Source organism: Bacillus rossius, chromosome 6 (assembly GCF_032445375.1).
Source record: "Bacillus rossius redtenbacheri isolate Brsri chromosome 6, Brsri_v3, whole genome shotgun sequence".
NCBI classification, from domain to species: domain Eukaryota; kingdom Metazoa; phylum Arthropoda; class Insecta; order Phasmatodea; family Bacillidae; genus Bacillus; species Bacillus rossius.
Genome location: NC_086334.1, coordinates 26,554,982 through 26,567,724, shown reverse-complemented (window position 1 = coordinate 26,567,724; position 12,743 = coordinate 26,554,982). Strand labels below are relative to the sequence as shown.

The window sequence follows — 12,743 nt, the reverse complement described above, 5'->3', positions numbered from 1 at the left end:
CGATGTCTGACACTTCTGATTCATTGTCAGTCAAAATGTCGAGGTCTCCATACACATCTTCTTCGGCATCTTCCAATAATTCTACCAGTTGGAGGGCGTTTGTGCATGAGGTCCACTTGCAACTGGCACATATTATCAAACATTTCAAACCTGCCTTCCTGCAGCCGCAAGCACCTGCACACCCTTTGCTGCACTTGCAAGAAATCTTCATCAGAAGCGACTATGGAGCTGGTTCCTTGGAGGTAAGAACAGGGGCAAGTCCAAAGTTGGACTGCTGCCATCCCCACTGGAACGGATCCATCTGGTTCCCTAACCACATTTGAACTTGGAGGTAGGTTCTGAAGCAATGTTGGCGAGCTGCTTCCGTGGGTGGTGATAGGGAAGCCAAATTTAATTTAGATTTTATGAGGGATTTGGCAAACAGGTCAAACCGCACCTTGTCCAGATTGTCCTCTGTTCTACCGCCATAGAGGGTGGTCAAAAATCATTGCCCAGCTTCTGCAATTGCTTGAGGTTGTGAAAAGTGATCAAAGAAGGGTTTGATGTTCTCTAAAAGGTGCTCATTATTAGCCACATGTTTCACTATTTTCTTCTTGCCCAGCTTGTAAAATGAAGTGGTGTCGCAACCACTAATGACGTGGAGGAAAATGAGGACCTTTTTCAGGTCGTCGGCAAGTTTACAACTCTGGTGGGTGAATATTTTTTGTGGTGTTGTTCCTCTTCCTGGTTTGAGGTAATAAATGTTAGCCGATGGTGTAGCTAAAGCAGTGAGGATGACCAACAAATCCGTATCCTCACCGACTAGAGCAACCTTCTCATGACTATGGGCAACTTCGATGGCTGTGGTGACGATCATGTGGTCTGCATCCTCACGCGCTTGCTTCCTTGTTCCTGTCATTTGAAAGAAATTGCTCCTGGGTCGTCGTCACCACCATTGACTTTGTGAAGATGACCTCAGGAGCAATGTGCCTCTTTATTCTGTGGAGCCACTCTGCAGATTTGATGCTTTTGGTACGCATGTTGTAGTGGCGTTTCAAGTAATCAACATACTTGTTGATAATACATTGAAAGGCATCGCCATTCTTCCATACCACTCGGTGTAATAAAAATCCTCCATCAATGACGTGAGCCGCTCCATCGAGGTTAACTTCTCCTACAGGATCAAAAAAGGTCATAAAGTACAGACTTAGGTGCCATCCTCATTCCAACCTCATCGAATAGAGACAGGGGATATGGTGCCAGCTCGTATTGGAAGAATTCCCTTAGCTCTTCATCAGATTTCTTGAGGAGTGCGATACAGTGAAATATTGTCTCAGGATTGACTGGTACATCCTCCCCATGAATGGTAAACTTTGACTTGAAATTTTAATGTTCATGACACGATTCTTTCTGACAAACTTGATTTGGTCAAAGTTTTGTCCCACCAAGGTAAGCATTGACGAATTCCCAATTTCAAAGGCTCTGTGACAGTTTATTGATTCATCTCCCATGACACCTGTACTGATGGACATCATGAAGTCGCTTGCTGGAAAAGGATCGTGAGGTTGAAACCACTCCACAAACTTCCGTACATCTCCATTATCACACTGGACTCTAGCATCTCTGGCATCAATATGCTGCTCTGAGGTGGTGAATGAAACCCCGCTAAAATCCTCGACCTGTTGTGCCACTGTTGTAACTATTGGCATGGTGACTGCCCATCTGCTGAGAGTACTATCTGAAACACCATGACCATGACTAAGCCCTCCACTACTTTTTAATGAGCGCATGAGGGTCTGCTCAATGGTTATGTCAGACCAAATCCCACTCTAAAATTTATCAGATCTTCTGATTGTAAACCATCCATTCAGCACAAACCTCTCATACTCTTTTTGAGATAGTTTCTCTTGTAGGTCCATCATGTCTTGCAGATAGATCTGCGCTGACTTAGCATACAAAAAATGCCCACTTGCATGGAAATAGGGCAACAACTTCTTCACAGTACTCATATGCAGCTCCCAGTCACCAGTCCTCTCTGCCTGTATGAACTGCTTCATGAGGGTGGTAATTTTGAAGTAGATTGGCAGTGGGACCATTATCCTCCAGTTCTTCTAGTTTCTCAGTGAACAGCTGCTTCAAATATTCGTGATTAAGTTCTTCCAAGGGAGTCTTTGAATGGGAAGGTTCTTCTGAGTCCTCATTACCCCTCATTTTCGTAAGGATGACATTTGCAAGAGCCAAATTGGTGCTAGTGTTAAGGTCGAGTTGTGAGCAGGGATTTTTATTTCGGCGGTTGATACCGTGTAGGAATTCTTGTTTGTTTGGCAGTTAGTGCCGTGACTGTTGTTAGATTGTTATCAATCGAATTCATGCCTTTATGTGTTTGCTTCAAGTGTAGTTGAAACCAACCATTTCTGCTATTGTTGAAAACTTGTCCAACGTTAACCTGCTGTAGTTTGGTAACGCGTTGGCTGAAAAATTCGCTCTTGATCCCATTAGACGCAAAATTTAATTCTTAAAAAATGTTATGTAAAATAACTGTTTGATAAAAAGGTTAATTCGAAGATATTTAAGAAAAACTGATATTAAAACGAAAATTATTCGTAAAATTAACAAATTGATACGATTTTCACCTTTTGTAATTTAGCAACGGGTGGTCCAAAAAAATTTTTCCCTGGTTTTATTCTACACAGAATTTAATGCTCTAAAAGTTTTATAAAAGGTACTTTTTCAAAATTTTGTTAAGTTCAGGAGATACAAGTGAAAAACTGCAAAAGTATCCCTTTTGGGGGTACATTTTCACCCCCCACCACTTTTCCACAACTCCCCCGAGGGGGAAAACATAGGAGAGTCATATTGGACCATAAATGAAGCCATTAACGCAAAAAAACCTTTTGTAGGAATTATTTCCGAATTGGGTGATTTTTGTGTTTAACGCTACTGGCCTAGTATGCAAAAACTAAATTTAAGTGTGGCAGAACACTAGTGGTACATTTTAGTGCTGGCTAATGCTGTGCTTTCAATATATCGAAGATAAATATGGTTCGCAGTTGTGTTTTGGCACCCTTAACTTGGGAAAAAAAATCCATCCATTTCTTGCCATTCTAGTGTGTTTTCAGATGTACATACGTAGTACTACAATATTTTAGTTTGCCAAATATTCTGTGATAGCAAAAAAAAAAAAAAAAAAAAAAAAAACAATTTTTCTATTGCTAATAAAGTTTCATTTATTTTATTTGTAGATTTTAATCCCAAAATTACTTATTTTCCCTTGATGAAGAAATTGTAAATAGGCATTCCCACTCTAAACGTCGTCATCACAAATTGTGAGACAATTTGGCAGTGTCTCTTTAAAGATAAATAAAATAAAAGCTGGAAGCACCACGATATTGAAAAATTGTTTGCTTGGTAAAGCAAATCTGAGCATTGAGTGTACCCATCAGTGGTTTTAACTTTCAATTTGTTTATACAGCTTGATGAGTCCATTGATAAAAAATTCAAACACTGACAAGTGCTGCTCATAACATTTTCTTGCTTATAATGTTTTTTTTCTTATACCCCCTTGAAAATTTGATAAGAGTTCTATTATTATTATTATTATTATTTTAGCTACTGAATAAAACATAGCTTGTTAAAATTTCACAAGAATCAATATTTAATTTAATTTAAAAGGTTGATGTAAAATGATAACAATTGACAAAAGAATATATAACATTGAGTTTAAGACTATGATGTTATGAGTTAATGGAAAATGTTATACTACCCAGTCGTGTGTCCTAGTGTGAGGGTATCTGATATCCTGTAGGTATTGGGAATAAAAAAATATATAAATGTTAAACTAGTTGAAGACAGGTCATTCACATACACATTACTACAGATCGTTCCGGCGGCTCACAGTCGTAGAACTGGACAGGATAACTGGGTGCATACAGGCGTGCGAGGCTGTTAGGAACTGTTCTAGAGCGATCGTCAGAAGACTGCACCTCCTTCGGTAGCTGAAAAATTTACTAATTCACCTATCTCATTGATGAAGACTCCAGATTTGATGACTGGATGGGGCAGAAATAGCATCACCTATGGTTCTGTATTGACATGTAGTCAGTATACGACCGGTGCAGAAGTTCAGATGTCATCGAACAATATTTATATTAAACTTTAGTGCAATATAAGAAATAAATTAATTAATCAAGCGAAATTTATCATTTAAACATTCCCAATGCTCACATTATGCCTTTTTTGGTCCGAGCTTTAATGATAATAAAATCAAACAGAATTGTATGTATAATTATTTAACTTTTTGTATAATGTAGACCAGCTGTTCCCAAAAGGTGTTCCATGGAACCCTGGGGTTCCGTGGCAGGGTCACAGAGGTTCATTGATTTGGAACGAATGTCTTATAAAGCAGGCACAATTATTGTCAAATAACTTTCTTTGAAGAATTTGGGGTATTCCACCTAAAGAAAATTTGATCATAGGGTTCCCTGACCGAAAAAAATTGGTTTTCGCTGATCTAGACGTAAGTTGTGTTTCTCTAGTGATCACGATATATTAAGAGAATCCTTTTTATATTTTACCTTTTGCATTGCTTTTATAAGTCATGTGAATAGTGAAGTGATGTCCCAGCCAGTAATGGAGTATGGTGATGTTAATTATACAGTGGTTACAACTTAATTAGATTAAATTGTAAAATTTTTGTCAGTGAAAAGAGAAATAGTGAATGTATACTTGTTGCAAAAAATTTATGTTGGAATGAAATTATCAATTTGTAAACATGGTTAAGTGTTTAAGATATACTTAAGTGGGCTAACTTTTGCAGATAAAAATTAGTTATTTTTTGGTTCATATGTAAACAGCATTAATAAAAATTTATAATTCTTAATATTCATCTACACATTTTACTTTGTAAAACAATAAAAATGTGTTAATGGCATTGTATGTCTGTAAAAATGTGTGTTACTCCACTGTTTTCCAGATGGCGGAATATCAAGACAAGCTTGCTGGCAGGGAAACAGAAATAGCAGAGCTCAGGAATCAGATAGATGATCTGCAGTATGAGTTACTGAAGGTTCAGTCTCGAAATGACAAACTGGAAAACCATCTGGCTGAGGCTATTGAAAAACTTAAAACTTACCAGCAGATTCATGGAGAGGATAAGACTGTTGTGAAACCTGTGGTAACTTCAAGTGTATCTCAGAAGAAGGTAATTTTGTCTTTTCGTTAACTTTTTTTACACATAATGTTAAATTTTGATGGCACTGATTTATTTTCTAAGTGTATTAGCAATATTGCCTATTACATCAAAATGCCAAAAATTTAAGATGTTACTTGAGTGTAGAGATATAAGTTTTCTGGAAAAGTAATTTTGGTAAAATTTTTCTGGAAAATTCTCTGCAAAACCGGAATATTTTCAGAGTTATACTTTTACAGAAACAACCAAATTTTATCAAAGTGTTTATACAAATAGAACATAATAAAAAATTCATTTATTTATTTACCACTTAATAGCTCATCTAACATTTGAGAGTTCTGTAGGACCCATGCATCTCACCTACTTAGCTGTAGAAAATAACTTATTGTGTAACGCATGTGAACCCGAGCAGCTGGAGGACCTGCAGAAGGAGCTAGAGGAGCTGAGGGAGATGTCCAACAACAGGCTGCAGGAGCTGGACAAGCTGCACCAGCAGCACCGCGATGCCCTCAAGGAGGTCGAGAAGCTCAAGATGGACGTGAGTGACCGCGGCCCTCCACCTCCACCTCCACCTCCTCCTCCTCCTCCTCCACCTCCTCCTCCTCCTCATCCTCATCCACCTCCTCCTTCCCCTCCTCCTCTTCTTCCTCCTCCCCCTCCCCCTCCCCCTCCCCCCTCCCCCCTCCCCACTGTGCCGCCGTCCCCGGGTTCCTCCCGGTGGCTGAGCAGTGTCGCACCTGAATTAAAACTGTCCAACACGAGGCATTCATACCTTTTCTTGTCTTTCTGAGGAAAGATCTTTTGTGAAATAAATAGAAATATTCATATTATTTTTAAATAAATATTATTTATTAATATCTAATTAATTTTGACTTGATGTAAGTTTTTGGACATACACCATTGCTAAGAACTTTTTCTGTTGAAGAAAAACTAAAAAATAAAAAATAAATAAATAAAACCCTAAAAAGACAAAAAAACAAAACAAAATTAAGCAAAAAAATTGCTGTTGTCAACAAGGATATAAACACCACAAAATATTCCGTAACAGGATTATGGTCAACAAAATTTATTTATTTATTTCTTTATTTTCTTTATTTTTTATTTTTTATTTTTTCTTCAACAAAAAAGTTCTTAGCAATGGCGTATGTCCAAAAACTTACATCAAGTCATGCACTCCCATTGCACAAATCTTTCAAAGCTAATTAATTTTGTTTATAACTGAAGCAACAACTGTTTTCATTATTTAACGAAACAATAGGTACTGTAACGTTTTCCACCCCCGACTCACGTTTGTTCGGGCGCCATTGGTTGTTGCACAACTCCCCAACCAAAGGGATTTTCCAGCGGTTCAGTGGTTACCGAAAAATGGCTACACAAGAGTTTGTCGCATCACTTCCACTCAACCAACTCGCAACACGTTGATCCAGTCCTTTTTCAGTCTCGCTTCCTTCCTCCTCCCCTGTGCACCTTACACCCCCGTTTTCTCACAGCGTCCCCTCCTCCATCTTGACCTTCTTCCTCCTCCGTCCTCCCTTCCGCTGGCAGTCCGTATCCCTCCGCCACACGCCAAATGAGGGAAATTGACTTCACCACTGTTTAGCAAGCTCACTTATTCTAACAAAGTCTAATTTCAGAAAATGTTTAACCACTATTATTGACGTCCTACAAGTTAGTTCACACGCAAAAGTTTCAAGCTAAAAACTAAGTGGATCAGGGCGCAAGAAAGTAGTTCCTAGCCAATAACAGCCCCCTGGCTGTAGACAATACTGCTATCAAAGTTGGAAAAAAGTGGCTTAACTGCCATTTTATCAGGGCATGGGGGTAAGCTGCAGTCCACCTCACAGTACCGTACTAGAAATATTCACATCTATGTTTTCACAAACATTTAACAGCGAAAATAGGTAACTGTGTATACAAGAAAATTAATAATGATTTAATTCGGTGCTAACTTATGTGATAATTTAATCTATCAATTAATGTATTTATACTTTTCAAACCATTATAAATTACTTTAGAATGTGAAACCACACAAAAGTTTATAACAGCGAAATAAAACTTAAATTTCTAACCTTAAAAACAAAATGTGAAAAAAAATAAAACCATTTTTATGGACAAATAGTGATCAGTTTTCAACAATTACCTAATTATGCACCATTTGTAGATATCGTGGTTTGAAATCTTAGCTCTTGCTCGTAAAGCAACATAATTATATACGCATGTATTTGTGATATACTTAAAAAGATTATACTGTGTGTATGTTTTATAAAAATCACAGGATTTTATTGATTGTAATTGAAGTTCATTAAGGAAGTGCTTCTTTGCGATTTTTTTGTCTCCATAGATCCGCCAGCTTCCAGAATCAGTTATTGTGGAAACAACTGAATATAAATGCTTACAATCTCAGTTTTCTGTGCTGTACAATGAGTCCATGCAGCTGAAAACTCAGTTGGATGAAGCTCGTCAGCAACTTCAGACCAGCAAGAATGCACATCTCAGGCATATTGAAATGATGGAGGTATGTTAGGAGCCCATTAATTTAACCCTCTTAGTGCCAGCCTCTGCTAGGATGGTAGTGCTAATAGTGCCAGGTCATTTTTAACTAAATTGCATCTCTAGAGTTTAATTTTAATAACTTTTTAACCTTTACTGTTATAACTATGAAATTTTTTTCTGTTTATAGATAAATGTTTTCTTCTGTCACTTCTCATGTTTAAACATAAAAATTTTCATCTTATTTTATTTTTGTTGTTTTTTAAATTAAAAAAAAATAATTATTAAATTTTTTTTATGGATTATAATGTGGATAGGGAGTAGTTTTGACAGTAATATTCTTTGGTTTGAATGTTTTTTTAAATATTTAATTGTTTTTCTATATGATAGTATAATAGTAATGTAATTTTTTCCAATATTTATTCTAATAATAATTTTTTGAAAAAAAAAATTGCTTTTCTAACTGTGTACAATACAAATTAAATTTTTTTCTTAGCGGAACTCCAACTATATAGTGTATTTTGAATCCTTATAATTTTTTAATAATTATAAGTCTGTTATTAATGTATTTAAAAAGTAAACGATTTAATTAAAAAATTATGCATTGCTATTGTATGTCTTTATACAAATTTAGGTGAAACTGACTTTCAAATTTTAGAAGAAAAATATTGTCTTGGTTTGATCAGCATTTTGCATTATCACATTTTTTTCAATTAAAAATATAAAATTAATTGGTAGTTCATGATAACAACAACGATAAATCCATCACAACTATAGTCAAATACATATTCACTGGTCCTAGCAGCTGTGTTTACTAAAACAAACACCATGCAATCCTTTATGGCATTTTGCACAAACTGTCCTTGAACGCTTTCTTTTTCCTCCCTGACGTTTACTCGATACACTGCAAACACAACATTCTTTTTCTTTCTTCAATGGCAGTTTCAGAATTCCTGATGACGCCACACTTTCGTTAGTGTCACCAGGTTGTTGGTGTTGCTGTTCTAGCCACTCTTTCCCGAGACTGTCCACTACAGCAGAGACGAACTCATATCTTGTCAGAATGTTACCATCTGTATTCATTTTGTACAAAATATAACTGTTGAGTACCATACGGCCAAATATATTGAAACATACTTTTTTCCAGTATTTCAATGACCTTCTTTCGTCGAGATAACAATACAGCATCATATCACTTGTGTCTATACCACCCATGTATTTATTGTATTTGTGAATGATTTCTGGTTTTTCACGCACTCTCTCTAGTCCGTGCCGTTTTTTAGTACACTGAACATCTTCTGTTTTTCCATTTGTTGATAGTAAAATTACTGGTTTTGTTTGAGATTTCTTTTCGCGATATGCCAATAACAGCAGTTCATTACTTTTGAAATACCTTTTCTCCCCAACCTGAAATTTATTTTGCCTGTGTAATTCGGCTGGTAGATGCTTCATGTTCCGCCTAACAGTGCCAGTAAGGTAAGTCCCTTCAGAATAGAGTTTCTGTGCAACTGGTACACTTGTAAAAAAATTATCAACAAAAATGTGATAACCTTTTCGTAGTAAATTCACACCTGATAATAGCTTCATTATCACAGTGTACCCAAGACCATATAGTTTTATGCTAGTCTTATCTAATTGATCTTTAGCACCACGGTATACATAAAATCCCATGCAGTAATTGACAGTACTATCACATAGCATCCAAAATTTTATTCCCCATCTATGGTGGTGTTTGTTGGGAAGGTATTGAAGTAATGAAGTATGGCTCTTTGTTCCGACCAAACTTTCATCAATGCTCAGCATTTGGTATGGAGTGAAGTGGTGCTTGAAAACATTATTTGCGTGGTCAATAATTGGCTTGAATTTTCCTTCTGGATCATAGTTTGATTCGCCTGGTAGACCAAGGTTTTTGTTATCCGATAGGTGGAAAAATTTTAGAAGTAGTTGAAATCTATTGCGAGAAAACATTTTTTGAAACCATGGCATGCTGCGAGAAGGAACAGTAGACCAATATGAGTAAAGTGTAGGCATTTTTATGAGGCCCATATTTATTATACATGCTACAAATGCTTTCATTTCAACAACTGAAGTTTTTTTCCAAGAAATAGCTCTTGAACCTGTACCTAATTTACCCTTGTTCTGTGATAAAAACTGCTGAGCATATCTATTGGTTTCCTTTACAAGAAGCTGTAGTAAGGAAAAAGTAAACATTAGCTGGAAATATGCTATGTATGGGCTTCGAGTTTCGAGGGGGTAAATGTTTTGGTCCAGCATTTTCTAAAAACTGGGGTATGTTGTGTTTTGGTGGTGAAAAGTTTTCACAAGAAGACCAGATTATATTATTTACGTCAGTCTGTTCATTTTCATCGGACGAATCACTTGAACTATCGCCTGAATTCGTACGAAGTGATGCACCGGCTGGAATATAATTATCCGCAGCCACAGGAGTAAGTCTCGGTGTGTTTGAAGTAGATGGTAAATGCTCTTCCTCATCAGTACTTGTATCGTTGTCGCTTGTTGTATCACTTTCACAAATATCACTATCGAGCGAATAAAAATAGTCGAGCATGTCTTTGTCATCTTTACCCGCAATGTAACTTCTTTTCCGAGACATTATTATGAAAACGAAAACAGAAGCCTTGATCGCACAAAGTTTCGCGGTAGTATTAGTTTGAAACAGAGTAACATCACTTTCCACTGAGAAATATGCGGGAAAACGTGTTTACTATGACTACTACAATAATAATTTTCAACGCAGAATAACCAACGGTAAAAAATCCTACGCAATTCGTAATATCCACGAAACTGGTAGTTACATATATCGTTTACATAAATGAACCATTGTTGTCATAACTTTGAAAAAAAAACATTTGTAGAAATTTCTGGAAAAAAGTTTTATGATATTTATAAAATAATTAAAATAAAGAATTTACAAAAGAAACAATTTTTTTTCAAAAGGAAAAGTGTTTCTTTAGAATAAAAAATGCAGCAAAACGCGGTTTCTTACGCTGTGCGATGTCCAGCAGTATGACACTCATACTCTCTGTTGTGAGAAAAAAGAACTAAATAGTAGGGCACATACGCTACCTGTTACCAGAAAAAGGAACTAGATAGTAGGACACTTCATTAGAGAAAGGTAGAATGCGCTGCTAGTAACAAAAACCTGTCTTGAAAACGGAAAAAAAATCGGGCCGATTTTTCGGCCCTGGCAATTCTCGCACAACAAGGCAAGGCCAATTTATCGGACTTTGGCACTAAAAGGGTTAAAGCCTCTCTTACAATCCATCATGTTAGAATGAATGGCTGTGCTTGGCTGGTGGTAATTTTCTGTCAATCACTTGAGCGAAGCACTTTGGCACGTGTTACTTATTTTGGAAATAGAAGTTTTTCATTTGTGTACACAGTTTTATAGTATGTATATTCTTTTGAATTAACTGCACTAGAACTGTCTTAAGTTTATTTTGTGTATGTGATTTTTTTTTCCAAGTATTTGTTCCTGTTTATTGATTCTGTGTTAGGCTTAGGGTGAGGGGTCACTAGGAATATAGTGGTCTTGGAGGCACTGGGGTGCCAACTCAATGCTTCTATATTTGAGTCATGCTGGGGTGTTGGGATCAAGCTCATGACCCTTGCCACAAGATCTTGGCTATGAGGACCCCTAGGGAATATTTGATTATGGCTTTATTTTAAGATGATTTTTGAAGTGAATCTTCTTTGCTGAGGGGGCTACAATTTTTGAGCGATATAAAAATTCTGATCGCATGAAGGGAATAGTTAGGTATGTAGTGGGGAAACCGGAAGAGAAGCAGAGGAGAGGTACAAATGATGCAGCATACTTGCATACTTAACATAATTTCACACATGCACATTTACATACTTGCACACTTGCAAACTTATGTACTTGCACACTTACATACATGCGCAATAGCATAATTTAGCACACTCATAATTTTATATATATTTTATCTGTGACCTTAGCCAAAGAGAATTATGTTTCCTAATATAATATCATAAGCAAGAAGTTTTACTTATGCCGTCCATTTTATATTTATTTTCTTTATTTTAAAGATTTTACCTGTTGATTATGATATAGCATCTAGAAGTTGGAAGGGAAATGCACAGGCTCTTTTAATTTGCCGGCAGAGTGAAGAGCTCATAGCGCAAAAGAAACTGCGGTCAGAGGTAATCCAGTTGGAAGACATCCTGGCCCAGTTGCGCAAAGAGTACGAGATGCTGCGCATTGAGTTTGAGCAGAACTTGGCTGCCAACGAGCAGACAGGCCCCATCAACAGAGAGATGAGGCACCTGATCACCTCTCTGCAGAACCACAACCAGCAGCTCAAAGGGGAGGTGCATCGGTACAAGAGGAAGTACAAGGAAGCAAATACTGAAATACCTAAGGTAACAATCGCTTACCTTTTCTGTTCAGTTTGATTGCATAATTTTGAAAGACCCACTCACTTTATTCTGCATAAAATAGCCATTTGTTTACTTAATTAATAAATTGCAATTAGGCTTTGTTTAGTAGAAAATATAAAACTTTTTTTTTTTTAATTTCTTACCACAATTTTTGTATTAGATGGTATTCGCTTAGTAATCATTAAACTTGCTGTTCCAATACTTATGTTCATTGTAAAATTCTTGTTATTTTAGTATATCATTTTGTTTCATATTTATATATCTGTTTGCCTGTTCTAGTTTTGTCTTATTGTGAATTGTATTGGTCTTTGTGTTGTCTTGTGTGTTATAGTCCCTGCAAGTATGCAGTGCCTGCAAGTGTCAGTTGGCTATCTGCTAGTAGGGCCTACCTGTTGGAGTTCTGTCCTTGTAGGTGGTGCCTACCTGCTCTTAGTGCCTACATGGGTCTGGTGCTTGCATGCCTGTAGGGACTACAATGTCCTTTGAACATTTTTTTTTATGTCATGCCCACCTAAAATGTTCCCAGCTGTTGGTGGCCATGTTACAAATTTAAATAAAAAAAAAAATAATAATGCAATGAGCTTAAATATGTACTTGTATTTAATAATCAGTCTTACTGAAGCTGTAAAATGAGAGACTTAATATGTATGTTACATGAATCCGGCAG

General features: G+C 36.6%; 1 protein-coding gene across 4 annotated transcripts in view; it reads left to right on the top strand.

The window, feature by feature from the left end:
- The window catches only part of LOC134532891 (E3 ubiquitin-protein ligase Bre1), a 59,079-nt gene that overhangs the window by 15,294 nt on the left and 31,042 nt on the right, over nucleotides 1-12,743 (top strand). For all 4 annotated transcript variants that reach the window (XM_063369906.1, XM_063369905.1, XM_063369902.1 and 1 more), the window contains exons 6-9: nucleotides 4,952-5,179; nucleotides 5,580-5,705; nucleotides 7,509-7,682; nucleotides 11,801-12,058. In XM_063369906.1, coding sequence (XP_063225976.1) covers nucleotides 4,952-5,179; nucleotides 5,580-5,705; nucleotides 7,509-7,682; nucleotides 11,801-12,058 — 786 coding nt within the window. The remainder of the gene's footprint in view (nucleotides 1-4,951; nucleotides 5,180-5,579; nucleotides 5,706-7,508; nucleotides 7,683-11,800; nucleotides 12,059-12,743) is intronic.